Source organism: Ambystoma mexicanum, chromosome 12, assembly GCF_040938575.1.
Source record: "Ambystoma mexicanum isolate Mex_15411 chromosome 12, UKY_AmexF1_1, whole genome shotgun sequence".
Lineage (NCBI taxonomy): Eukaryota > Metazoa > Chordata > Amphibia > Caudata > Ambystomatidae > Ambystoma > Ambystoma mexicanum.
In genome coordinates, this window is record NC_090936.1 from 46020778 (window position 1) to 46048002 (window position 27225).

General features: G+C 45.9%; 1 protein-coding gene across 9 annotated transcripts in view; it reads left to right on the forward strand.

Annotated features, from left to right (window-relative positions):
• The window catches only part of FRMD4A (FERM domain containing 4A), an 897536-nt gene that overhangs the window by 722574 nt on the left and 147737 nt on the right, over positions 1-27225 (forward strand). For all 9 annotated transcript variants that reach the window (XM_069627926.1, XM_069627924.1, XM_069627927.1 and 6 more), the window contains exons 9-11: positions 4720-4785; positions 4990-5047; positions 7000-7086. In XM_069627926.1, the coding sequence (XP_069484027.1) occupies positions 4720-4785; positions 4990-5047; positions 7000-7086 (211 nt within the window). The remainder of the gene's footprint in view (positions 1-4719; positions 4786-4989; positions 5048-6999; positions 7087-27225) is intronic.

The following is a 27225-nucleotide window of genomic DNA, read 5'->3' on the forward strand; positions in this document are numbered from 1 at the left end:
AAATCGCCTGGTTGTTTTCGTGCCACTCGCTTTTATAACAGTGCACATGCAATAAAAGGGTGTGGGTTGGGTGGACTGACGTCACGTTGCACGAGGGGCGGGTTGGATTTCACATTACAGCTCATCTCTGTTGTTGAAAGTTACTTTGTTTTCAAAAATGGTGTTCTTGAAATTGCTCCCCCGGCGACCACACGAAGTGGCCTTTTACTGAAAATGGTCCGTCCCGCTCTGCCTCGTGCCTCCTTGTTGATCCGCAACCCGCGTGAGAACAGGGACAGCACCAGTGCCTTTCAACTCTTTGAGTTGAATTTGGGTCTCGATCTTAATGGGGCTGGGGAGAGGCGACTGTGTGCCTCCACGTTGCCAGCCTTATCACATAGAAGAACACTTATTTATTTGAGGTCATTAAAATGCAGGCCATGCAGCACTCACATTGTAGGTTACCTTTAGCTGGTGCCCTCGGCTCACTCAGGTTTTGCAGTGATTATTAGCAACGTCCTGATCAGAGCCGGCTTTGAGGGTCGGGCGGGGGCGAGCCGGGCGACCGCCCGGGCACCATGCCCCCCCAGGGCTCGATTAGCCCCCGCCACGCCAGCTCGGGGGAGTCTTTCAAGGGCTCCCCCGAGCTGGCGTAGTGGGAGAAGGCACGGCAGGCAGGCTTTTGCTATTAAATGCGCCCGCGGTGGCAGGCGCATTTAATAACAATACAGTGCAGTTGTCAGCACCCTATTGTTATTAAATGCTCCCCTCCGCTGCAGGCGCTTTTAATGACAAAAGGGCACCATTAGCCCCCCCACCACAGCAGCTCGGGGGAGTCTTTCAAGGGCTGTGCCGAGCTGGCATAGTGGCAGACGGCATGGAGGCTCCCTGTTGTTATTAAATGCGCCTGCGGCAGCGGAGCGCATATAATAAAAATAGGGTGCTAATGCACCCTACTCATATCATTACCTACTCGCCAGAGTGAGGTTAAACATTGTTTTTTAAAAATTAAAAATGAAGGTTTCCGGTTTTATGCTATTTTTTTTTCTCAACATTTCAGTCTGTATTTATCCATATTCGTTTTATCTGTGTTTATCCATGTTTATATTTGCTCTGTAAAAATCAATGCGTTGGAACTAGTGCTTGTCCACGTTTAATCTAATAAAAAATGTTGCACTTTGGTACCTCTAATGGGAAGCATACCTTAAAAACAAGCAGCCACACCTTCAGCGAACATGTTAAACATAAATGTAGGCCTTTAAAACAACTTCCAAGAAAAATAAAGCACTTGTTAGCCTCTGCGATATGTTACTTTGCACAGCCATTGGCCGGCAAAGGCATAATTGACACCCCAAATGCTTAAACCAAACTCATGAATTTCCGCTTTTTAGAAATATATACTGAAAGGAAACAGAGTGATTTCCATCTGTATTTATATGTAAAAATCAATAAAAACTGAAAACTGGAAGCCCTAGCTATAATCCATGTACACTACGAGTGCCTCAGATTGTTTTCCCCAGTCTGTAGGCAAGAAGGGAACCTAAACATTTTGAAATAGGCCCAACAACAAGTAGTAATGGTTTAGAGAATAATGTGCACTCTTTTTCAGAACATATTGCACTAATAACAGTAGGGGGCCAGTGCACTTGAAAAGGGACTTCGCAAGAAATCAATTTGGCTCGAATTTGCTCTGGAAGAGGTTGGGGAAGGGGCAGAGGTCAGGAACACAAGCACATATGGTAGAAAAGTTGAAATCAATCAATGGACAGACGGCACGTGAAAACCTACACGGCAACTGGAAGTTGAGGGATGTTTACGCAGACTTTCAATGGGTCTTCAGAGGGGTTTTGGTAGCGCCATCCACGTACCTCTTCATGCCGCTTAACGGGGGGGGGGGGGGGTGGAGCGAGTCCAGGAGACGGCCTCCAGTGTGGTCTCTCTCCACAAACGTTGTGAGGAAGCTACAAAGGGGACTGGCAAATGCAGACCTCCTGTTCAGATCCATCTGACAGGAAAATTGAGAATCGCTGTGAAAATGAAATGCAGTGGCCCGCTGGAAGCCTTGTAAATGAGCAAGTGAAAGTCATTCCAAACAAATCAAATTCGCTCATTTGCCCTGAGCTTCCAGTGATACTTATCAAGGAATTAGGATGGATGTGGTCTTCACTTTCAAGAAGGCTTTGGAGTCTTTTTCGCACAAAAGAATAATAGTCTGGGAAGCGCTGGGGACACATCCTAACACGTGAGACTCTGTGAGAAGCTGAGGGTTTGCTAGACGTGTCCAGAGGAGGCGTTTAATAGAAGCGGGTGCACCAGGGAAATCCCATACAGGACAGCTTTTGGAGCCCTCCAGAGTAATTCCCTCTTGGGTGCATCGCAGAGGGCAGGGGATTTTTAGATGACCCAAAGGGCTGCATGAAAGATTTGGACTTCAGAATGATTGAAATAAACAAGGGAGAATTGAAAAAGCAATGTGCATTTTGGCAGCAAAACCAGAAAGAATTCCGGCTCTTGCACAAAGTGCCTTCATTATACTTCAAGGAACTAAAAAATATATGAGGGGGGATTACTTGCATGTAAAGCAAATAAATACTTTGATTAAAATAAAAGCAACTTGTATATGGAGGGGTACTCCATCTGATCTGTAGAAGGCACTGTGTACTGGCATGGCCCCTCTGCTGCCACACACACCCCACCGCAAAAAAGGGGAGCAAATCCAGACTGTGCCCTTCAGAAACCCCTCGCAGGGAGCGCTGAGAAGTAAGTTCCAGAAGTAAAGGGTTGCAGGAAGCTCACCAGATCCCCCAAAACAGCAGGACCCTTCTACCGCCTCACACAACAGAGTGGAAGCCAGGGGAGAGTGTAGCAGCCTGCACTGGGAGCAGAAGTATCTAAGATTTAGCAGTGGAGGTGGTCTACAGGCACCCCATCTCACCACCCCCCCTCACCCCAGTAATGCTGGGTCTCTTCCCTCACTCACCCATCATCCCAGCAAAGACAAGAGGCAGAGTGACCTCTAGCAGGCCCTGCGGCTGTAGTAGCGTGGTCTTCCACTCCAGTGGCATGTAAACAGGCTCCTCACTGCGACCACTGTTTAAATACAGAAGCACACCAATGTCCACTGAAGACCTTGCCATCGGGGTATCAAATATTTCCTGACCTCGAGACGTTACATCCACGCGAGCACTTCTCCCAATGGTACCCAGTCTGCAAAGAAAGCAGTACCCTCTGGATAAGCAGACCCTTTAGAAACTCAAAGTCACACTGCGCCTATATGCCATATGTTAAAATGACGCTGCTTCGATTAAGACTAACCTGATCTTGAGGTTCATTTTTCTAATGCTAAAGAACAGAACAAAAAGTTAATACTAACCCTTGCTGCCAGGATTACCCCCAAAGAGAAAGTACTGCCCTTGCTCTTCATAACCCCAGTTAAAATCTACCACACCTTAATTTATAACTAACATGGATAGAAAATATCAACCAAAATCTGAGATATGAAATAAATGGGGGCGCTCATGTCTAGAGCCCAGCGGTACATGACACAGCAACAGGCCACCATACGCCATTCAACCTACCGCAATTAAAATAACCCCAACCACACTACACACCCAATCAAGCACTTGGAATCACCTCACTGCACAGTTGCTTACCTTATACCCGTGCAGTGTTTCCCCACGTCTAGAACCTTGTCCCTTCCCCTCCTCAACTTAATTCTTCCCATTCTACCAGAGTCCCAAGGTCACTAAATTCAGCTCCAGTCTGGTTTCACAATTTCATCCCGCCTCTTTGCAAATGGCCACCAACATCTGTAATCTACCGGCCCCATCCACCCCATGTTGCAATATCTGGTGACTATCGCAATCATTATTTCGCCATCACAATTAGCTTCCCAGTCGCTTTAGGGCAGGAGGTCTGCCTCGTTTGGCTCTCCAAATGTTTTGGACTACAACTCCCATGATCCTTCACCGTGCTGCCTTGAGCTGATGGGATTGTTAGTTCAAAACCTCCCCCGGAGTGTGGCTTCCACTACCTCCACCTTATTCCCTGCAGTGTCCAATGACTGCTCCACGAGAAGACCCTACGCCTGTGAGTATTATTAGTCATTACTATTAATAGTAGGTCACACTCCAATCTCTTTGTTGACGCAACCAACTGAGCGATCCAATGAGACGACGGCAGAAGTTTGTTGCGGGCATGCCGAACCCTGACACATAATGCATACATGCCAACTCTCCTTATTCAGGCTGGAGACTCCCGAATGTTCTGTAAAAAATGTTGCTATTTTTCACGTTCTCCTGCCTAAAATAATTCTAGCCCCAGTTCATTCCTATGGCAAACTTTGTCTCCCGATTTCTTGGACGAAATCTCCTTCCCGGGAGCCTCAGAATGTTGGCATGTATGATAATGGGCAGAGCCAACCTGTGTGGGCATTGGTGACGCTTTTAGTCAGTGGCCCTCATCATAATTTAGGCAGTGATGGGAAGAATAGGCAGCATTTGAAAAGTGGCTTGTTTTTGCCACCCACAGAATGATGGAGCCATAAAGTTTTTTCCCCAGAGTATTCTGGGAATACCACGTGTTAAAAACCTGCATGACTGATTTTGTTACCTCCAGATGCCAACAACCTCCACCTTTGAGTGGCCTTTGTGCTGTGCGCCCCTTGCTTTGTTTTCTGCTCGAGTAGGTGTGTATGATTTTAGCGTTACCCTCAAACACTTTCTTCTCCTTCCATTGCAGTGAGGATCGGGTTATCGAGCACTACAAGAAGCTGAGTGGTCATAGCCGAGGACAAGCCATCGTGAAGTAAGTGCTGACCTCGAAACTTATGGCTAAACCTCACCATAGCGGGTCACATGATTGCTGGCTCTTCCAGCGCCTGCAGCGCGTTGTCAGACATTTATCGGGATGTCTCTTCCCAAAAGCATTATGTCCTAATAACATGAAATATTGGAGTCGACCTCAGTTGACCAAGACTGCCACTAATCCATGTTTGTTTATTCTTTGCAGTTATATGAGCGTTGTGGAGTCCCTCCCCACGTATGGCGTGCATTACTATGCAGTAAAGGTATCTTTTACAAAGGGGTAAATGCAGGGTGGGGGGGGGGGGCTAGTTGACTGTGCATGCTGGTTGTGGACGAATGAAATATGGCATGCCGTTTTAAATTAATCCGAACTCCACCAGTGAGATGTTTAAGCTGTGCTCCAGGCGACACTCGACTAAAGCAATGGAGTAATTTTTGATAATGGAATGCTAGTTCTTAAAGGTGCTGTTGCCATCAAACCAACAGACGTGTAGCGTCCTGGGGGGTAACACAGAACAGAAAGTCCCAGTTAAAAGCATTAGATACTGGGACGCACATCCTACAAGCCTTTGTTGGATCTAGTCGCCGAAGTCCTCTCCTCAATTTGCAACCAAGGTATGAATGGCTGATTGACGGGGACATCACCAAGAAGCATTTTGTGGTTCTTGTGTGGGTTACGCCACTCACCCTACATATAATTCCTTCCTCGCCCTTTCTTCCTGGTCTGTGCAACCTGTTTACTCACAGGTTACCAGGACAGACAAAGCATTTCCTTACCCTTCAGTGAAAGTTATTCATATGATGGTATTCATAACTTGAAATACTCTGTAACCAACCACTAGATGGTGAAATGCGCAAAGCGTGTGCCTCTAAACAGTTACAAGCCATAAAAAGACAGTTAATGGGTAGGTAACACTGGTCACAGATGGATCATATGCCAAAGTAGGGAGTAGTAGGTTCTGTCAACTTCCACAAACAACCCTGGGCTCATTCGGGAAAGCATTTTTTAAATGTTTTCTACAAGCTCCCTCGGAACCCCATCAAGCAATAGATTAAATAACCACTATTATTTAGGAAGAAAAATATATTGCTTGTGGCTGTAAACAAGTCATTTGACATGTGCACTATATTTCAATGAAAACAAAGTATTGAGCAGGGCCGGTGCTACTGTAGAGTGATTCCAAGAAACTGCAATGGGTTGAGCTCACAGATAGTAGCGGTTGGCAGCATAGATCGGTGCACCGGGATTAGCCCCAAGAAAAGAACCGAGACAATTTGTCCAACGTTATGTATTCTGCATAGAAAACATGTTTCTTCTCATGCAGCAGTCAGTGCTGCTCCTGACTAGATAGCCATTGTGCCATTGCTCTGCATAAGAGACCTTCATGGCATTAAATGCAGTCCATACCTTAAACAACTATATATCGTTTTTTAAAAATATCAAAATCAGAAGATTCTTTTGCATTAGGTGCTATGGGAGCCTTGATTAAGTGATTGCCTCTGCTTTATTAGAGCTGAAATCCAGCTACAGGAAAAGATGGCCTGGCTACACCCGCTGGTCATACGCCCTTGTTGCACGTTAACGCGCACCAGCTTCCACTTTCCATTTGTCCTGCATTCGTATGGTTGATACTTCTTGAAGAAACCAATGTTTCCCCCAAGACTCTTTGGAGACCGCCATACCCCCAGAACTCAATGCCGTCGCTCACATGAACAGGTAGAAGACAAACTCCAGCCGAGGGGCTTCCACTGTCAAAAATGTAGATATTAGCCTTGGGCGCAGTAGGGCAGTAGCTGAAATTGAATTTGAAGTGTATGCCTCCCGGCTGTCTGAGCCTAATAGTTTTACCATTTATGAGCTGCCATTTTGAGAAATACTGCCTCCTGCCTTGCTGAACTCAAGTCCCAATGTTGGCTGAGCGTCCAAGGCAGTGAATCAAAGGGGGTCGATGTATTAAATGTCACGGCGGCCGTCGATTGGTTGGTTTTGTTATAAATGCAGAGTCTCTTAGGGACTCGGTTGGACCGATCTTATCGTTTGGTGACTGTCGGTCTCCGTTGCCGGTTTAGGTATAGATTTATACCCGGTTTCTCGTATATCATCCACTTCTGCTGCCGTATTAGATTTCTCCCCCACCGCCAAAGCACAGAGGCCTCTTATTTCACTGCGTTATTAGACAATTTTCCAACACACAAATTCTTTTGATCCCCGCAGGACAAGCAAGGAATCCCCTGGTGGCTCGGACTCAGCTACAAAGGAATTTTTCAGTACGACTACCACGACAAAGTGAAGCCAAGAAAAGTAGGTTCTTTTCCTTTATATTCCTGTTAACAGAGAGATCATTGATGGCCCTTATCGCATATGTTGCATGAGTACTTGCCTTTTTTAAAGATTTGTGTTCCTATTCCATAACGCGCCCTTCATTGGATAACCTTTGTATTCATTCCAGGTGATATCTATGATATGATAGATTATTTATAACGTGCTTAATACCCAGAGGTTTCTAAGCGCGGAACCAGGGATCGAACCTGTGTTGCTCAGTGTAGCCTTGCTTCCAAGGCGAGCATGTTGCCCCTGTGCTATCCTCCCGAGGCAGGAATGGTGTGGGGTGGAGGGGTAGATATGTCCGGGAAGTGGAGTTGTGGGGGGAGGCAAGCAAGCCATTGAAGAGTAAGATTGGTGGTGAATATTTAGTCATGACCCATGATGCAATGCAATAGACACCACTTTCCAGGTCCTCCGGCTTCTTCTGGTCATTCCCCACCTTTTCCAATACAGGAGGTGTTACGTAACATAAAACTGAAGTGCATTCATTTATTTTCTGGGGCTCCTCAATAATGGGCAGCGTGGGGAACCGCTACAGAGAGCAAATGGAAAAGATGGAGGTGGAAGGAGGAGACAGAAGGGTAGCCAATCTTACCCAAACTATGGTCTCATTCCTGGAACCTAAAATTTTCTCGATATCGCAACATAGTAGACATTTTCCAAAACATAACTTGGGCAATGTGACTGCATAAACAGGCATTTGCGTTGCAAGCGTAGCTGAGCCAGGACATCATCCAGGGAGAGCGATAAAGCTTGTGCAGAAGAGTCTCAATACAGTTTTCCTGGATGATGGGCGAGTTTGGTGGAAGAAAACAGTTCCCTACCAGCCGAGGGAAGAAGCTTCTTTAAGATCACGGTGGGCCTATGTAGACATTACGTTATCCATGTACTACATGCTGGAAGGCCTGGGAGAACAAATGGGGCTTGAGTGACGCGTGAATTTTAGGTGGCTTTTCTAATTTAATGGTCTGTATTTAGGCTCTTTAGGTTCGTTGGCCTACAGCTCCCATTAGCCCTAGCCAGCATTGTCAATTGTGCAGGATCATGGGAGTTCTAGTCCTAAACATCTTGAGCACCCCAGGTTGCAGACAACAGTTCTAATGTTTCAGATCCTCAAGGAACCGGGAACTCATCTCACACTTACGGGGGAGGGTGGGTCATCACAGAAGGAAGAAGCATTTGGCTGGTCCAGCCATCCTTAAATGTGCCCATGTGGATGAGGTCAACTGAAGCAGATCCCAGTTTCCTTTAGGCGCCTGTCACAGTGAAACGTGCTGGGGACCTGCAGAACATTAGTGTTGGGAGTGCACTCCTGACCCTAACGTATGCAAGGCGGCTAGCCAGCGCATCATACACGCTGCCACTCAGCTTTCAGGAGATGCACAGACCACTTTTGAGAATAAGGTCACCTGCTCATTTTTGGAAGTAGGGCATCTAAATTCAGCACATCCTCTACCCTATTTTTAGATGCTTCATTTGCTGAGGGTCTGGTCCAAAACCTACATTAAAAATAAAAATAAATAGCCACAATATGATGCAGAAAGGAGCAAGAGGTGGGAGCGATGGGCCAGATGGGGAGTGATGGGCAAAAGAGCAGAGTGAGAGCAGTGGGCCAGAGGTGATGTGGTGCGCCAGAAAGAGGGAGCAGAGGTCCAGAAAGCAGGGATAGCAGCCGGCTGGAGAGGTAGCGGTGGTCCAGAAAGAGGCACCAAGCTTCAGATTGGGTGAAAGGATGCAAGACGCGAGAACGAATGAACGACTGTAGACTGCACAAGGAACTGTGGATTAAGGTTTGAGTTTGAAGCATAGTTTGGAGGGTGTCAGGTACTCAGGAGTGTAAACTGTGAATTGGCAGTGCAACAGAACACACAAATATGCCTGTGACTGGCAGACTGAGTGGTTTGTGAGTGTGATTCGGAATTGGTGTGAGGGGTGTTGATGAGTGGGGTGTGTGGGGCTTGGAGAACATAGAAGGGGAACAGTTTCACAATCATAACAGATAATGATAAATAATGTTGATATCTTCAAATAGGCACACACATTAAACCAAAAAAGTAGAGTTAAATAAACACTGTTCTGTCAAGCCTCTGACATCTGGGACTCTTCCTACTAAATTGGTACAAAGGGTGCAAATAATGATAACCTGGCCCACTTGTAGCCTCACACAATGCCCCGTTCATGCAACCTACCAATCTTATACCCTGCAGTCAATATAAATTGTGCCACAAAAATTCTGCAATTAATCCAAGTTTGTGCCACAGCATTTTTTGCAGCAAAATGTTCAATTTCAAGCCGCAATATTCTGGAGGTCTGATTAATACACCTTGAGCCTGGTGGGCTATTGTTAGAGTAATACTAGGCACGAATGCTACACCCTCTGTACCCACACCAATACAAATATTTGCTTGCTTTCTGTAGGTCAAACATTTTCAAACAAGTAGACCTAAACCGGAGAGGTGACCAGTTTGCAGCCCAGGCTCTCGAAGGAGGAGTTTGGCTATGTGGGTAGGAGGGAAGAAGGGACCCACTCAGAGAAGATCAGCGCAGCTCCACCGCCAGCACGGTTAGGGCGAGGCTTAGAGATGATCCTGTAGCCATCATGGAGAAGGGAGTCAAAAGCAGTGATTGAGCTGGCATTGAACCACGTCTCGGTAAGAGCGAGGATATCAAGGTCAAGGTTTTCGAGGAGGAGGCAGATGTCAGCAGAGTGTTTATTGGCTGAGCGGGCGCTGAGAGTTGCCAGGTGCAGGAGGTCTGTGCCTTTGAAGGTTTTTCCGATGGGGGTTGCAGGGGCGTGGTACACCAGTCGGAGGAGGACGAGGGATAGAGCGAGAGGAAGGAGGAGTAATAGGCGCAGGAAGAAAGAAGCTGGCTTCAAGGGGCAACTGGTGCGCTGTGGGGTGGGATTGTTCCTCGGGATGGTTGAAGACCTTGCCATCAAAGAAGGTACCATTTGTAGGAAAGAGTTGGTGGTCATTTAAAATAATAAAGAATAATTGGATATTTCATGCACCAAATCCTAACCACAGCGCATTAAGTGTTTGAGGCTGGGTGACTACCGCTGTTTAAACCACTGGCAGTGGAATGCCCATTGAACCGCTATATAGGGGGTCGAAGTAAGAGGCAGGGGCTTTAGTGGTTGGTGGAGGGAATGGCAAGTAGGAACATGGTGTACCTTCCTGTTAAAATAAATTAAAAGAAAGAATTTCACCACCAAACAGTCGCACACTGGCATTGTGGCATGACACCAACTGCCAAGCGTATCTGTTGTTGCGACAAGGCAGAAAGATTCCTGACTCACTGATGTGGTATTTTTAGAAATAGGAGGTATTTAAAATGCCACTTTTTTGCTCTTAATGCTATACTCCTAATTAAGCCCACAGTGTTTTCACAAGTCTGCTGCACTCTTTCTCTGGTACTTGTAAACAATGCATGTTTGTTAGTCATGAAGGACAGATTCTGAGGAGTGTTGAAAAATGTTGGCATTGAGGCGTGACCCAATCAGATTAAATCCAGAGTATTTTATCAGTTTGGATGACCCGACACTGAACCTTTCACTACTGAAAAAAGTCACCAATTATAAAGATAAGTGCATTCCGTTTTTTTTATTGCAAAAAAATGGCAGGTTTTTAAATGTGGAAATTGTGTTTTGAAGCACTCATTGGTAAGGAATTTTGAGCAATTAGTCTACATTCCGAAGCCCCCATGAAAGCAATGTTTGAAGGGGTCAGTGAGTAGCCCGGACCCCTAGGGAGGTCCTTAGTGCCCCTTCTTTGATGCGTTATTTCTTGTGTATGACTCTCACTTTCTGCATCTGCCCGAAGTCCAGCTAATCCACTAATACTAAGCAGCCCGCATTCCTCACCTGACAAAGGAAGCAAGTGTGGCCTCTTTGCTGTGAGTCTTATCTTGGCTTGCCTTGACCAAACCCTGCTTCTGCTACAAACCGGCCCTCTTGGGGGCAGACATGACTGCTGATGGCGCCTCCCAGATGCTTGATCCGCTTTGGATAAGAATTTAATCAATCAGCAATGAGCTGGAGGTGCATCACCACTCATTTTGGGTGCATTGCTGTTCCAGAACTATTTGTGGTCGTTTTGATGTTGTGCAGCTAATAAAAAAAAACGCTTTAAAACTGTGCGGATGGGGGAGGGAGCACCAAATAGCAGAATTGTGGTCCCTCCTTTAGCTCGCCCCATCATCCATGCGATATTCTCTTCCCTCTCTGCAGTGTGAAGCGAGACGCTTCCATAGTGCTTACATGGCATCTCTGGACTTCAAGGGGTGCTTGCAATCTACTAAGCTGGTTTCCCACTGAGATGGTCTTACCAAGCAGGGGTTTAAGATCAGCAGGGCTCAGCAAAGCTCATTCTTTTTCCTCTGGTAGATACAGCGGTCCATCTTTAGGACCCCGGGCCAACTGTTGGAACATGCTTTGCACTGTTTCATTATAAGTAGCAATGCAGGATAAAAAAAAAACATTAACATCCTCAAAAGGTAAAAGGGTTTTGTGTTGGAATAGACAGAAGTTGCCATTTTTCTGATTTGTATGATATGATATGATAGGTCTAACGTGCTAATGCCCAGAGGTTTCTAAGTACGGACCCGGTGATTGAACCTGTGTTGCTCCATGTAGTCTTGTTTCCAAGGCGAACACGTTGCCCCTGAGCTATCCTCCCAAGATTGTACAGTGCTGGTGGTACCATCTGGGCACTTAAGGGGCACAGGGGACAGTTCAAGCAAGTTGCATAGAGGGATGGAAAGTGTTGCGGCATGGATAGGAATAGTCTATGTTAAATTCTTGATTAAAAGGAAGGTTGTTGGGCTTTCGGCAGAATACAGGAAGTCAACTTAAAGTCAGATTAAAGTTTTGGGGGATATGACCTCAAAGGGTATTCCTTTTTTTTTTAACTTAAACCTTTTCTCAAGAGGATTTCATGGGACTACACAAATGCACTCTTGGATGGACTGATCCCTGCGCATTGCAGATGTCCCCCTCATTTCCACAATTGCTTAAAGATGTTCTTTTGCAGCACGCAGGAGGCTGTTCTCAGATCATGAAAGCGCAGATCAATGCTGCTCCCCATTAATGGGGAGCAGAAATAGGATCTTCAGCAGAAAGACTCCTGCGTCGCCTCTCGTTTATCATTAAGGGTTCTTTCCATGCCACAAAAACTAGAACTTGTATTAAATACATTTATGGTACAAAAGGGCTATTTCAGTTTTTGGCTGTGTTTAAAAGAGAAGAAGATAAATATGAAGACTCGTTTAAATATATATATCGGCAGATTTTAATTGAAACTAACGGGGAACACTATTTACGAAACAAATCAAAGTAGCCTATGCAAATGGCTGTGGCGCGAGCGATGAAAACTAGCCCAATAATAACAAGTATTACTGGGGATTAACATAGTGCATCATGGCCGACTCCTCCTGCTTCTAAGCACTCGACCATATTGCACCCCATGTTGCAAGCCCATCACGTTCCCAAGGCAAGCGCTTTGCCCCCTGAGCTAGCAGCATGTTGGCAAATCATGTATGCCAGGGCTATTGGTTTATATCTGTGTCTGTGAGATGTAGGATCAGGCGACTATGCGTCAGTGTGACCATGCAGGTGTCCTAGTTGGATGCGGTGCGCGCTCACCCACCCATGAGTGGAACAGACGGGCGGGGGAGGGGGGTAGAACTACGCCATGTGCTACTATCCTCACACTAGATCACTTCCAGACTTGCCCCAGAGTTTGCAAATCCAAAGTGGACTTTATGCACAAAGGGGATTATTCTAGATTTACACCTCATGAATGTCTGCTGGGTGGCAACAATGGGCCAATTAAAATTCATGCTGGGGTCCCTGGCAACACAAAAAGACCATTCATTGGTATGTATTTCTTCAGCAAACAGACATCAAACTTTATTGTTGCACCAAAAATCTTTGATCCATCAGACCTCCTTCGTGTAGTGCTGATTATGCAAAGGAAGTGAGAGGGTCTCTATTGTATTTTATTGCATTGTATTGTACTTGTAATTTATATAGTGCCTTTTACCATTATTATAGTCCCAATGTGCTGTTAGTTGGACATCCCTCGGAGGACCGAAGTCCAGAGTGTTGGAGGTCATGCAGCACGATTAGGATGCGTGTGTGCATTTGGCCAAGTAAGACTTAGCAGGGCTGCCCAGGCTCCGGTGCAAAGCAACCCACGAGGTCAGGCATGTGGATGGGTGCTGAGGAGAGGAGTCAGGAGAAGGCGTGAGTGCTAGAGTCTCGCTATATGTTCAGTGTGCCCAAATTTGCTGCATTCTGCTGTCAGAGGTGTTGAGGCGTAGTCTGCTGTATGTAGGAAGAGAATTATGTGGACAGCACGACCACATTTTGTCAGAGTCCTCGCTGTATTCTGATGCGTGTGGGAAGCCATGCCTGCGGCCAGTGTCCGCTGAAGTGGTGCGTTATACGTACCTAGCAACTTCGGTGGTGATTTGTTGTTTGGGCGCCTGAACGGATGCTTGGTTTCTTCTGTCGATTCTTGTGGTCTTTCTGTAATGGAGTCATTCTTGTAGAACTTCATTCAAACTTGCAAATCCTTCCTTATGTTTTCAAAGGGATGTCCAGATTCTAGGCTTTAGCTTTCTTTCTTCTTCGTAGCACGTAGCGACTGCGCTACCCACTTAACATCCTAACCTGCAGCGGTTCATCTTTCAGTGAGCACGATCGCAGAGCCCTAATCAATTATCTAGACTTGAAAATATTTTGGAGCCTCATTCTGAGTTTGGCTGCGCAGGCAATAACTGGCAGTAACAGAACAATTAAAAATTTCGAGGGAAAACCAGATGGAACTCCCTGCCACCTCACCTTAGAGGAGTAACCTCCCACTTAGCATTCCGCAAAGCGATCAAAATGTTATTTTTATGTACCTGCCAGCTGCCTAGCCATCGCACAACATTTCATACAAGCACCACCCGTCTACACCCAATGCCTAGTAATGTCTCTCATATAACACCTGTATGCTCTATGTAAGTCATCTTCCTGTAAAAGTGCCTCGATGCCCTTGAGCTATCCGTGTGCTTTATAAATGCAAAAAATACATAAATGAAATAACTCCTGCAGGAGGTTTTTCGTCACTCATACCTCCAAAATCATGAGCAATTACCATGGCTGGGTAACTGCTCACAGCAATTCCTCCCAAAGCCCATCTGTGTCCTAGGGCATCCCGAAAACGAGGACTAACCTCGCTGATGACACACTTGCAGATTTACTGCCAGATAGAGTGACTGTTAGGTAACCAAACTGAACGATATTTTTCGACAGAAAATCCTGCCAAGCGCAGAATGAGTTCCAAAGTGCTCTGCCAAATGCTTGTCAGCAGCTGCAGGTATTGATGGCATTGCAAGAGCAGGGCCTGTTCCTCAATCCTTCAGCAACTCTTCTTCCCTGGGTGCAGGCCTAAATGAGCACGCACGTAGTACGCATTTGGACTTCTTGTGCATACAGCGATGAGCACGCATGCACACATGGACTCCATGGACTCTGTGGACTGGCGCAAACCCTGCATTGTTGGTCTTTATTGGGTTTGGTGTCAAGTCAGATACTGCAACCTGGAGCAAATTAGGCCATTAAACTAAACCGATGTGTTGTACAGAATGCACACACAACATGAAAAGTCGCACAACTAGTGCGTGTGCAGTAGCACAACCCAAATATAGTTGTGATGCAAGAACTTGTTAGCTGAGAGATGTTTCTGCAAATGTTTTTATTTCTAGAGTAGTATTACATGGGAGAGATCACACGAACACGGTGATCACAGGTTTCTTTAATCGGTAGCTGTGTACAGCAGCCCCACTCCCTTCACAGCTCATTAACTGTCTCTCTCTCAAAACTAAACATTCCCAGAGGAACTTGGAAGCTTGGTGGCCATGTAGGATAACTAACACGGGATGTTGATGACCCAGTGGGGAGCCGTAACTATGTACAGAACAGAACTATGTACAGACATGTAAACAAGGCTGATCATGACAGTACTGAAGTTCATATCACACTGTCTTCCCTTTACAGTAAGCAATACAGCATGAAACAGTGTTGCTAGACATTATTTACAGTCTCCTTGAACTTTGCCAAGCTCTCTTTGCACCATATCGCCCCATTACTCAGCAACACAGTACTCTCCCACCCTCAAAGGTCTGCAATACTTCAAATGATCTTTTTGCCACTTTTCTACCACCCCTCACCTTCACCCTCACACCCTCTTCCAACACACGTTCCTTCACACAATTCTTTTCATCATACATCTCCTAGGCCCTCCTTTTATCCTCTATAATTCTTCTACGTAAACCCCCCACCGGGATCACATGACGCGCATCCACAAACGTTTACATTCATCCTGGATGCACCCTCTTCTTCAAATCTTCAAAAGGGGAGACACCAGTCACTTGAAGTGGAGCAATCCTACACTGGACTACGCGCTCCACTATGGCACGTTCCCAATTACCCCAGAAGCAATTGCAATCCTAATTACCCCCATAAAAGTCCTGTTAAAACTTTCCACTGTCGCATTCCCCTTAGGGTTATACAGGGCTGTCGTTGAATGCCCTATCCCATTGTCCTCCAAGAATGTTTCCATTTCCCTCCCCAAAAATTGGGGACCATTATCAGAAATTATCTTTCTTGGAAACCCCTCTCTACAAAATCCACATTCCAAAAAACGTCTGATTCCGTGTGAACTAATGTCCCTCACAATGCACATTTCTGGTCACTTAGACGACAAATCCATCAAAACAATAGCATATGCACTGCCCCGGGCATATATGGGTCCCAGAATATACATTGTCACCACGTCCCAGACCGAACTTGGGGCCTCCACAGTCGTCATTGGTGGCACTCTGGTAACCAGGATCTTATCGCTTATCTTTTGCAGCCCCCCCACTCCTGCAAAGTTCTATGTCCTTATCCAGTCCGTGCCAGCAATGTCGTATCATAGCACTCATCTTGCAAATTCCAAGATGTCCCTCATGCACTACCGAACACAACTCTGCTCATGCCTTCTTGTAGCACCGTCCACTCAACCTGTGACAAAATCCCTCTATCAACACTCCATTCTTGTTTCACCCTCCTATATCCTTTTCATTTCTCATCAATTTCCTCTAAAGGCCACCCCTCTCGTACATACCTTACCGGGGTCATGTGCATGGCATCTTGTTCACATTCCCCTCTCCAGTCACTCTCCTTGGCAATGTTACAATTGTCAAAAACCTTTCGCCTCACAGCTGATGCCATCATCCTCCTCTATGAGGTTGCGGGATAAAGCATCAGCAATGACATTTAATTCACCTTTCATCTGTTTCGCCTCCATGTTCGAACCCTGCATTGCAGTGATCCATCTGACATCCTCCTCGACACTCCATCTAACCCCTTCCTGTTGAAAATGCCCACAAGGGACTTGTCGGCGGTCACGATAACGAACTTTCGACCCCAAACAAATTGCTGGAATTTTTCCACACCCCACACACACGCTTTTCTGCATTCCTAAGGACACACCACGCAAAAGCCACCATTTGCAAAACGTTCACTTTTTGCTGCATCAAAACACAACCAAGCCCATTCCCACTGGCATCCGTGTGCAATTGTGCATCCCAATCATCCATGAAACCTTTTAAAATGGGAGCATTCACCAAACAACTCCTTATGTCCTCAAATTCTCTCTCGCGACTCTCACACCGATTAAACCTCACTAAACCTTACCTCTTCATCAACATCCTCATCGCCTTTGTTGCTCCAGCCAAATTTTCCATGAATTTTCCGTAAAACGCAACCAAACCTAGGTTTGAGGACAATTCCTTTTTGCATCAACTGCATTTAGGAAGCAAACTTCATTCTCCCACTGCACCTTCATCCAGCCAGTGAGCCACCCCCTCCTGAACCATTTTAACACTGCCTGATTTGTTGCGGTGCTTGCAGCAACGAACCATATGACCTTTTCTCCCACCTGGCAGGCAAAGCACTGTCTATCACTAGCAAGATTGTGTGCATTTCCGCATCGATATCATTTTTACTAAATGCTCTCTCTTCTGACCTCTGCTTTGCATCCCACTTCTAATTCGTGCATTTACTTTCTTCTTTACACGTGTGATGCTTCCGAGTTATAAGTATTCAACAGCATTGGTACTAGCAGGTAGCACCTTCCAGTGTTCAGCTTCTAAGTGCCCGAATCATGGAATATTTGCCTGGTTCAAAGTGAATTTGCACTGCTGAAAAAGTGACTTTGCACTGCCGACACAAACCCTGATTCATGCAACCGTGCAAAGTGTATTTTTGCAGCGCAAAGTCCGGGTAAAGTTAGCGCATATTCATTTTTGCAGTACAAAAGGACTTTGTCCAGACATTGCACGCAAAAATACACTTTGCACAGTTCCATGAATCAGGGTTTGCGTCGGCAGTGCAAAGTCACTTTTCAGCAGTGCAAATTCACTTTGAACCGGGCACTAAATCTTTAATACATTTCTCTGTTTGTTCAGCCATATTTGCTATTTCAATCGCTCTCTCCAACGAAAAATCTTCGCCACTGGGCCCTTGACTTGGTGAGCATGCAGGATAACACTAACACAGGATGTTCATGACCCAGTGGGGAGACATAACTATGTACAGAACAGAACTATATACAGACATGTAAATAAGGCTGATCATGACAGTACTTAAGTTCATATCACTACATAACGAGTAGCATTTCCGATTTTTGAATTGCAAAGCCTAAATTAAAAAAAGGTAGATTTCCACAAGTCTGCATAAGGATTTCTTGAATGTGTAGCATTGGCTAGTTCAACCGGAAACCCTGTAAAAAGGGGTTCTTAGCAAACATGCGTCTCTTATGGAACAGACTCCCCCTTCCTCTTCATCTTGAGCAGGACTTCCTCCAATTACAGAAGCTCCTCAAGACTTTCCTCTTCACGTCCTCCCACCCTCTCGGAAGGATAGCTCAGCGGCAATGTGCTCGCCTTAGAAGCAAAACGATGCGGAGCAACACAGGTTTTATCCCCGGGTCCACACTTAGAAACCTCTGGGTATTAAGCGCGTTATAAATAGCCAATCATATCAGTGTACTAAAAAAATAGGCATGTGATGAACTGGCGACTGTAAGTTTATTCCAATGGGCCACTTTTTAAAGAAGGGACAACTAGCTGTGCGCTCCCGCAAATTACACTTTTGGGACACAGGCTACTTGGAAGGTTTGTCTGGCTACCCAGGGTAACTTGAGCCGGAACATGGAGGCGATGCGGCCACCCACGCGCCCTTGAACAGTGCTAACTGTAAATCAGTGTGGGCAGAGTGCGCAAGAACCACGCCACACGAGTAGCACAAACATGGGAGCGTGCCTGTCCAAGTCCTCAGTTGCAGACCTCCATCGCTCCCCCATTGCATTGTGGTTGGCAGCGCACAAGACGACCCTGGCTCTTTGCCAATATGCTTTACTATAACTAACCCCAGGGAACTTTCAACTCTCTGCCAGCCTTGCAGCCCCCCAGTGCGCCCCTATAACTTTCCTCCCACGCCGTTGCTATGCACACAGAGTCTGTGGAGAGAACGCTGGACGCAGGCAGAGGCCATTAAGTCCAGGTGCGATACAATGACATGCCAAAATATTTGCTCACTTCTTGCTACAGTTCTAAATCCTCAACTGTGACGAATGCCTCACCCTTTGTTTTCATTCCCCCTTATTTTTTTTGCAAACTGACGAGTGTTAACTGGGTTTATGTTGATGCCGGCGTGCACTGGAAACTACCTCACTCTGTGCTGATCGGCTAGAGTATGGCAGCTCTGCTCAGGAGGGACCTCTACTACCACATGCGAAGGCAGTCCATAGCGCATGCAGTGCCAGGGGCAGATTCTGGTGCCGGGAAAGGGTGGGCACGGACCTGGGGGCACCTCCTTTACAAACAAATTCTAAATGATTGGCGGCGGCAGAGGATTTCTTCATTGGTTGTGTGTTTGTATTTCCCCAAAATTAGTGGGAGAAACCAAGCATCCTGAGTGGGTCTTCAACGCAGGGTGGTTTGGGTGGGGTGGTACTGCCGATTACAGAACAATTTTTGATGCAAGTGTGAAAAAGTCCATAAAATATAAAAGAGATCCTGTAGGATTGACACATGAAAAAACACAAACAGATGGAGGCCTGGTCATCAACAGCACACCCGAGCATTTTATAGCATTTTCAGAATGCCTAGGCATAAAGTATATGCCTGTACTGCCACTGTAAAGCGCACGTTTATTATACCTGTCAGCAACACATGCTAGCATGATCCTGTAAAGGATGATCATGTTTTCTGTGCCAAACTATCTGCCAGCGTCATCCATATAAAACACTTTGATGAGGGTGCCTACAACATATGCCAGAATTGCCACTGTAAAGCACCTGTCCATGATGCCTGTACCCACAATGTATGTCAGCATGGCTCTGAAAATCACATTTCCTTGCTGCATGTGCCCGAATGTGCCCACTTAAACACTAACAGTGTCCAAAATATATGCTGGCATGCCCCTGTAAAGCACATTCATGATACCTGTGACTACAGTACATACCAACATGGCACTGTAACACACATTGCCATGCTGTCTGGGATTAAATATAAGCCAGTATGGCCACAGTGAAACACGTTCATGATGGTGCCCAAACCATATGCTTGCATGCCACTTAAAGTGCATTCATGCTGGCTGTATCCAAACCATATGCCAGCATAGCCCTATAAAGCATTTTATAATGCTTGCTGATGCTAAATCTACCATGGCCCTGTAAAACACGGTCATGACGGCACCCAGAACCTATGCCAGAATGCTACTGTTAATACACAAATGTTGCTTGTGGCCACACATATGCCAGCATTGCCCTACAATGCAATGTGTCAGTCTACAATTTCCGTGTAAAACACATGCATTATGGTGCTTAGCATAAGTCCCAGTGCAGACCTCCACCACAACAATGCACCCGTACTATTCATGCACGCACCCAATAGCAAATGCACCAAGATTTACTCGCTCACACACTTGTGCACTCACACACACATTCTATTCACAACATTATGCACGCACAAAAACATTTACACATCTAGGATGCCCTCTATCCCTCCTGGGCTCCTCTGAGGGCATCCAGGCTCCGATGAAAACACATGCACTGTTGGGGGCTCATGGCAATGAGGAGGGTGGTCTGGGACAGGGGCGCTGGGGGGAAGGGGGGACACACAGATAAAGGATTCTATAAAGTTTGCAAAACAAGCAAGCTTCACATATGCTCACGTCATGAGTCACCTGACCTCTTCCAGTTTCAGGCTTTAGAGAGATGCGTTCACCCTCAGGGCCTGACCTGGCTGGGAGATGGACGAGGCACACGCAAAGAGATATATGCCTGAGTGCCTGCATTTGAATGCAGGGATACAAATGGATACAAATTGTTTTATGAATAGGGCCGTGCTTGGCCAAGAGGCCAGTAAAGGGGGTGCACCTGCACAGAAAGGGTAGCTCATCGGGGAGTGTGTGTGTGGGGGGGTGGGTCTCGGATTCCCTTACTGCTGCCACGAAATACACGCCTCCTCAATTCGTAGAAGCTTTTCGTGGCACTATAGATGAAGCGGCTGAGCACTGGAAACTGTGATGATGCTGTATTTTCCTTGAGTTATGCTCACTGGGAACCCTTTAATCTTTAAAGACAAATGCCTGACAGAACCACCAGAGGGCAGCCTCACCAACATGGACTGTGATTGTAACATTCACTGGACATTTACTGGAAGAACTCAATCCCCTCCCCCTTTCGCAAAGGGGAGGCGGATTGTCAGTGGTGTGGGCGAGGCAGAGGGGTGGAGCTAGGTGTCGAATAACGTGGGGGCTCTGAATTTTTTATGCGGGCTGATTTGCATAAATACAAAGTGCTTTTTGGGAACTTAAGAATGACCACCAATTTATCAAACATGTCTGTGATAGTAATTCAAATGTGCATTCCTTCTGAGCATGCAATGCACACCTGGTACGGTGCTCATTTCATCTGACAGAATACTCACCATGACAGTAAAATGTGTGCAAAGCATCAGACATATATAGAGTTTTGGAAAATGACATTGGTTGAGTTTGGGCTGTCCTAGTCAGCAAAGGGTGACTTTCAAATGTTGCATGTAAAAGCTTACGTGTCGCGCTCAGTGCATTGACACTTCAGACGTACAGCATTCTGTAGACTCGGGTGCAGAGAGCTTCTTCAAATTGATGGGGGTTTGGGCTTCTGTACCCCCACAGAAACGTGCTCTTGCAAGCTGATTTTTGCCAGAGCACAGGTCCATCCAGGTGCACCGACTTTTGGTTTTTCCGGAGGGGCCGGTGTCAGAAAAAAAACCGGTCCGATTCCAAGAATAGGGACTTTCATGAAAATTGCGTTTCCAGGGTGAACCGGGCCCCGGAGCACCCATGTACGAGGCATCCCTTGCTCCATCTCGTTCCGGGCCAATTCCTTCCATGCTGCTAAAACTTGTCACACTTCAGCATTGGGGAGGCATCCATTTTTTGGCGCAGAGCCAACTTTACACGGGCAGTATGCTCGAAAACTCCCATCTACACGAGTCTGCTGGATTCACTTATGTCTGAACATTTAGAGGTTAAAATTAAGCAATATATAACACTAATTTTACATTTGAAATCCTGTAACATGTAAACAAGAAAACATTTTAAATTACGTTAGTAAAAAAAAAATAAGGACATTATATTGCGGTTTATGCTAAAAGAAAATTGTGCTGGGGTGACGCCCAATTCACCAATCAATCAACCGGCTGCACCTCCCCCACCCTAGCTCACCACTTCTTTTTCAACTATTTCCATTCACACAGGTACACTAGACAAGCTTTTCTTTTAATTTTTAATATCATTTATATTTTTGAATGAAATATGAAAGTTGGGTTATTTTTTGCTTTTTTCATTGTTAGCTTGACTATTGTCTCTAAAAGTTATGTTTCCTCTTCGTTTTCAGTATTTCACATTTTTTGAAGCAGTATGTTTTACTGCATAGCATCTGATAGGCCTATAATGGACAGTCTTGATGTCCTGAGTCCCATTGTATCTCCATACACTTAAACGATGTCGCAAAGTTTAGGGTTACTTCCAGGGGTGGTCTGGGAACAAAAGAGGCCCTGGAAAGAACGTTCAAAGAGGCCCCTTATTACCCATTTTCAGCAACCCCCCAACACTTTTCCTATGATAAAATGTGGAACTAACATAGGTTACCAGACAAAAGAGGCCCAGGGTGCAGAGGCCTATCAGGAAATCTCCAGAGTTCCCTATAGGCCTGTCCACCCACCCCTGCTTCCTTCAGGGTGTGGGGGAGGAGGTTCCTCCTTTTCAAGAAATCGATTGCCTGTTGTCAAAGCCATAAATTAGTCTTGAATTTACAGTACAGTCTTCTTTTCCGAGGATATTGGAACAAGGCGTCATGGACTATAAACTGCCAAGCAAGCCAGGAGGGGCTAAGTCTGTTTAGTTTAGTCGGGTATTTGTTTGCAATCTGCAGTCCGAAAGGAAGAGGCCCGTGCATTACAGGGAAGCAGGGTAACAATCAAAGCGGGTCCTCGAGGTAGCTCCAATACCGCTCACTCTTTACGGCTGCTATTAAACCAGGTGACCACGGCAGCCTGTTGTCCTCCTGTTTGTAAGCACAGGAAAAGCAAAAGGTGACCTTTGTAGAACCCTCATTTTGAATTAGTTAATTTGGAGGAGGGGACGCGAATGCCCCCTCCTAATAAACTCTAAAATTGCAGGTTAGATACTGTCCAGCAGGTTCATGCTTCCTGCAGACTTACCCCCCCCCAGGTTTTTCTTAATTCATTTAGTGCTATTATACACCATGTTTTCATGCAGGATGCTGCATGCATCCAATGCGCTTTACAGGGAAAGGTATTTTTCATTGCCAAGCCCCCCCTCCCCTGCCTTCATTCTAACGCAGGGGTCTGCAACATGCAGCTCTCCATGTGTTTTGGACTATGGCTCCCATGATGTCTCCCCATTGACTGTGCTGGCTTGGGCTGATGGGAGTTGTAGTGCAAAACTTCAGGACATTCAAAAGATGCAGACCACTGGTAATATTTTCTGCTGTTAGCTTCAAATAGGATGTGTGCGTGTTGCACCATTCTTATGCCTTTTATTGGTGCGGGTTCTGACATGTTCTACCATCTGTGTAACCCCTTCACTCTGCAGGAAGTGGTATTGTAGACTCACCCACTATTGTTGCAGGCTTGAGCTTCAATAGGAATACTACTGCCTCTGTGCTGTCATTTGCCGCCACTGTTTTCCTGAATAGGGCATTGCTAGAACTTGTGGTTTAAACTTTCCACTGCGTTGGGGCCCCCGGCGTTTGAGTGGTCTTAAATCAGCCTTTATCCATCAAAAGATTTGGGGCCGATTCATGGAATTTTTTGCATGGTTCAAAGTGACTTTGCACTGCCGACACAAACCCTGATTCATGGAACTGTTCAAAGTGCATTTTTGCAGTGCAAAGTCATTTTGTACTGCAGTACTGCTAGTAATTAGTACCCCTTCCCAACCTTAATGCTAGTTTCTGGCACCTGAAAATACTGCCTTGGAAACCATAGTGGCAGCGAGCACAGGATATTTAGGATATTTGGAAGAATGAGGAGCAAGTGGGATGGTGATCCAGGGACTGCCAAGCTGACTGCATGGAATGCTATCAATGCCCTGTGTTGGCAGGTCTGGACAATTCTACGCGATTTATTGATCACGCCAGCCTCAATAGTTTGTATATTTCACAGTTCTGAAAGTGTGAATGCTGGACTGAGCCAGCTTCAAGGTAACTATTGATGGTTGCAGGCGAGGCAGAGAGAGGGATACTTTTGCAGTATTTTACTCTGCCTTGTGTGGCGGACAAACAAAATACTAACACAAATTTAGGTTTCGATGTCAATCTTTTGCGATCAGAGGTTGTGGGGATAAAGGCTTATAGGGACTAGGGGTTTAATCTAAAACTAAACTGGGAGTTACTCTCCAGGAACTATGTAACCGTTTCACAATGAGACCAACAATAGTGTTGCAAGTTCTCTCATGGGGATACTGGTCTCGCCACCGCTCTCTAAGCCAAACAGAATCTCAGAGTTTAGCACCCAGCCACATCTTGGCTCAATTAACAGTTTCCAGGATATAGCACGCCGTCAATGCTTTGTCAAAGTTCATAGTCAAATTGGTATCTCCTGCCAGAAGTACAGTGCCTGGCCCACTTCTTCTGGTTCTCAGGGTTTACTGCCCCAGCTCTCTCAAAACAGCTACAGTGGCCCATCTCTATTAAGGAATAGTGTGCCCTTCCCTCTATCAAGGGTTATAGTGCCCTTTCCTTTATCAAGGGCTATAGTACCCTTCCCTCTATCGAGGGTTATAGTGCCCTTCCCTCTATCAAGGGATATAGTGCCCTTCCCTCTATCAAGGGATATAGTGCCCTTTCCTTTATCAAGGGATATAGTGCCCTTCCCTCTAACAAGGGCTATAGGGCCCTTCCCTCTATCAGGGGAAACAGTGCCCTTCCCTCTATCAAGGGTTATAGTTCCCTTTCCTTTTTCAAGGGCTATAGTGCCCTTACCCCTATAAAGGGCTATAGTGCCCTTTCCTTTATCAAGGGATATAATGCCCTTTCCTTTATCAAGGGATATAGCGCCCTTCCCTCTATCAAAGGATATAGTGCCCTTTCCTTTATCAAGGGATATAGTGCCCTTCCCTCTATCAAGGGATGTGGTCCCTGATTCATGGAATTATTTGTGTGTAAAACAGGGATTTGCGTGCCATTCTGCCCGCAAATCCCCATTCGTCAAACAGGGATTAGCCATGTATTTTGCACACAAATCATTCATTGTGGTACAACGTTGTTAAATCGAGTCTTTTTTTTATGTTTTTTTACCTAAATTCTTTTTGTAAAAAAATATAATCGAATAAGTAAGGGTATAATGTTAAATTATTCTGGGGGTGGGGTGCGGGGGATTCCCCCTAGTAAAAAAAAAATGCTCAAAAACCTTTTGGGGAAAAAATGTTCTGGTAAAAACCCATCGAAAAAGACTGTTGCAATAACATAGAACCATTCATTGCAGTACATAGAGTTATGGCTAGTGTGAAATCAACAGTTACCAGGAGCTACTTACTATTCACTACCCAGGTGAAATGATTCTATACAAACATGCCTGCATGACATTAGCTCTGTCCTGCATCGCAATGTGCTCAAAAGTGCATTGTGGCATTTCACTGAGTCATGTTTAATATACAATGGGGACATTAGCTGTAAATGATATATGAGGAGAGGTCAATTAAACGGTTTAATGTTTAGTAGTTATTATGCGAGCGCTTCCTCTCCTGCGCCTGGCACCTGCTATCATTTACAGCTGACTTGATCGTGGGTGATTCTGACTGCCACTGTGGTAGGTTCCAGGCACACATGCATCCACACGTGCACACACACCACTCGGTTTCCTTATTCTAATGTTCTAAAACCTAGCCCCGTCCACATTCGCGATTAACTGAATTCACAGCGGGCCTCCAGAGGTTTAACGACAGTAACTGCTTTGCTAAATGTTATGCTGCCGTTGGAAACCTTTAAAGAGTAAATTGCAGGCTGGGCGTATCTGCTACACAAAGCCATAATTATGTAAAGACGCAGAGGGCCACACAGGAGGGGGAAAAATACACGAAGGACGCTTGCGATGGCTTTCAATTTGGGAACGAGTGTGCATTGCACGATAGCAAGCCAAGCTGCACCTCAAAGGCCACAACCCGGAGGCAACATGTCGCCGGTTGCTTTTGATCCTGTGCAGAGGGGATGTGGCTCAACAGTTTGAGCCGCACTGCACGGATTGGTGGCAAAACTGAAAGTCATGTTCCGATTGGCTGGTGCCCGTGTGGTGCAGAAGGGCTACACAACAATGGGCCTGATTCATGGAATTTTTAGCGCGGTGCAAAGTGACTTTGCACTGGTTCAAAGGGACTTTGCACAGCCAACAAAGACCCCGATGTACAGATCGTTGCAAAGTATATTTTGCAGTGCAAAGTGACTTTGCGCTGACTTTGCCCTAGTGCAAAGTTACTTTGCACAGCAAAATGCACTTTGCACCATTCTATGCACATTATAAATACGCAACTAAGATAAACATGTTCCTGTAACAGTGCCTTGATGCCTGCAGGCTGTGTGAGCACTTTACAAATGCAAACAAATAAAATAAATGGTGTTTGTTGGCAGTGAAAAGTCACTCTCCACTGCGCTAAAAATTCCATGAATCAGGCCCAGTGTCATTTAAAGCTAAATTAATTCTATCCCTTGGGAACAGTGCTTGATATGCACGCCAGGTCATGCATGCACTTTAGCATAGGACAAACTCCAAAATGGCACAATGGCTTCTTGGCGGTACAGTGAGGCAGGCCATGGTTAAATGAGGTATACAAGGCTCCATTCAGGGCAGTTTTGTACCACACTTTGTGAAAATGGCAGACAGGTGCTGGTGACTTTATCCAGCATACCAGTGAATTATGTCTCGTAATGGCGGTTGAGCGTGGGGAACCTTAATCCAGCAAGCGGCTCTCTGATGTCTTGCGATTGTGGCCAGCCTTTATCCAACACACCACTCAGAGGTCTCTTGTGATGCAAACCTAGTTGGTCTTATTTTCATTTTGCAAGCAGATTTCTTCTGCATGAAGGCCTAAACACACACCCTAAACAATACCATACAAGAACCGGACTACCGGCGGGTCGCCCTCGTCTGTGGGTCAGAGCAGGCCCTAGTGCTTTCTATGGTAGCATTCCAAACTGCTGTTATCTCAAAATCAGAAGTTGGGACTTAAACATCTTCCCCTCACAGGGCCTATTTATTTGAGGGTTTTAACAAAATGTGTGACTTCTCTGTGGCCTCAAGCTGCCTGTGACATGGCGGCATGCTGTACACCATCCTCTCCAAACCTCTTCCCCCTTCTCAACTGCTGTGGTATTCAAGTAGGCAGGTACACTTACTGTCACTGCTCAATTTGGCCTAAAGATCTCATTTGTCTTGGGGGTATAGCTCAGGAGCAACGTGCTCGCCTTGGAAGCAAGACGGCACGGACCAACACAGGTTTGATCCCCGGGT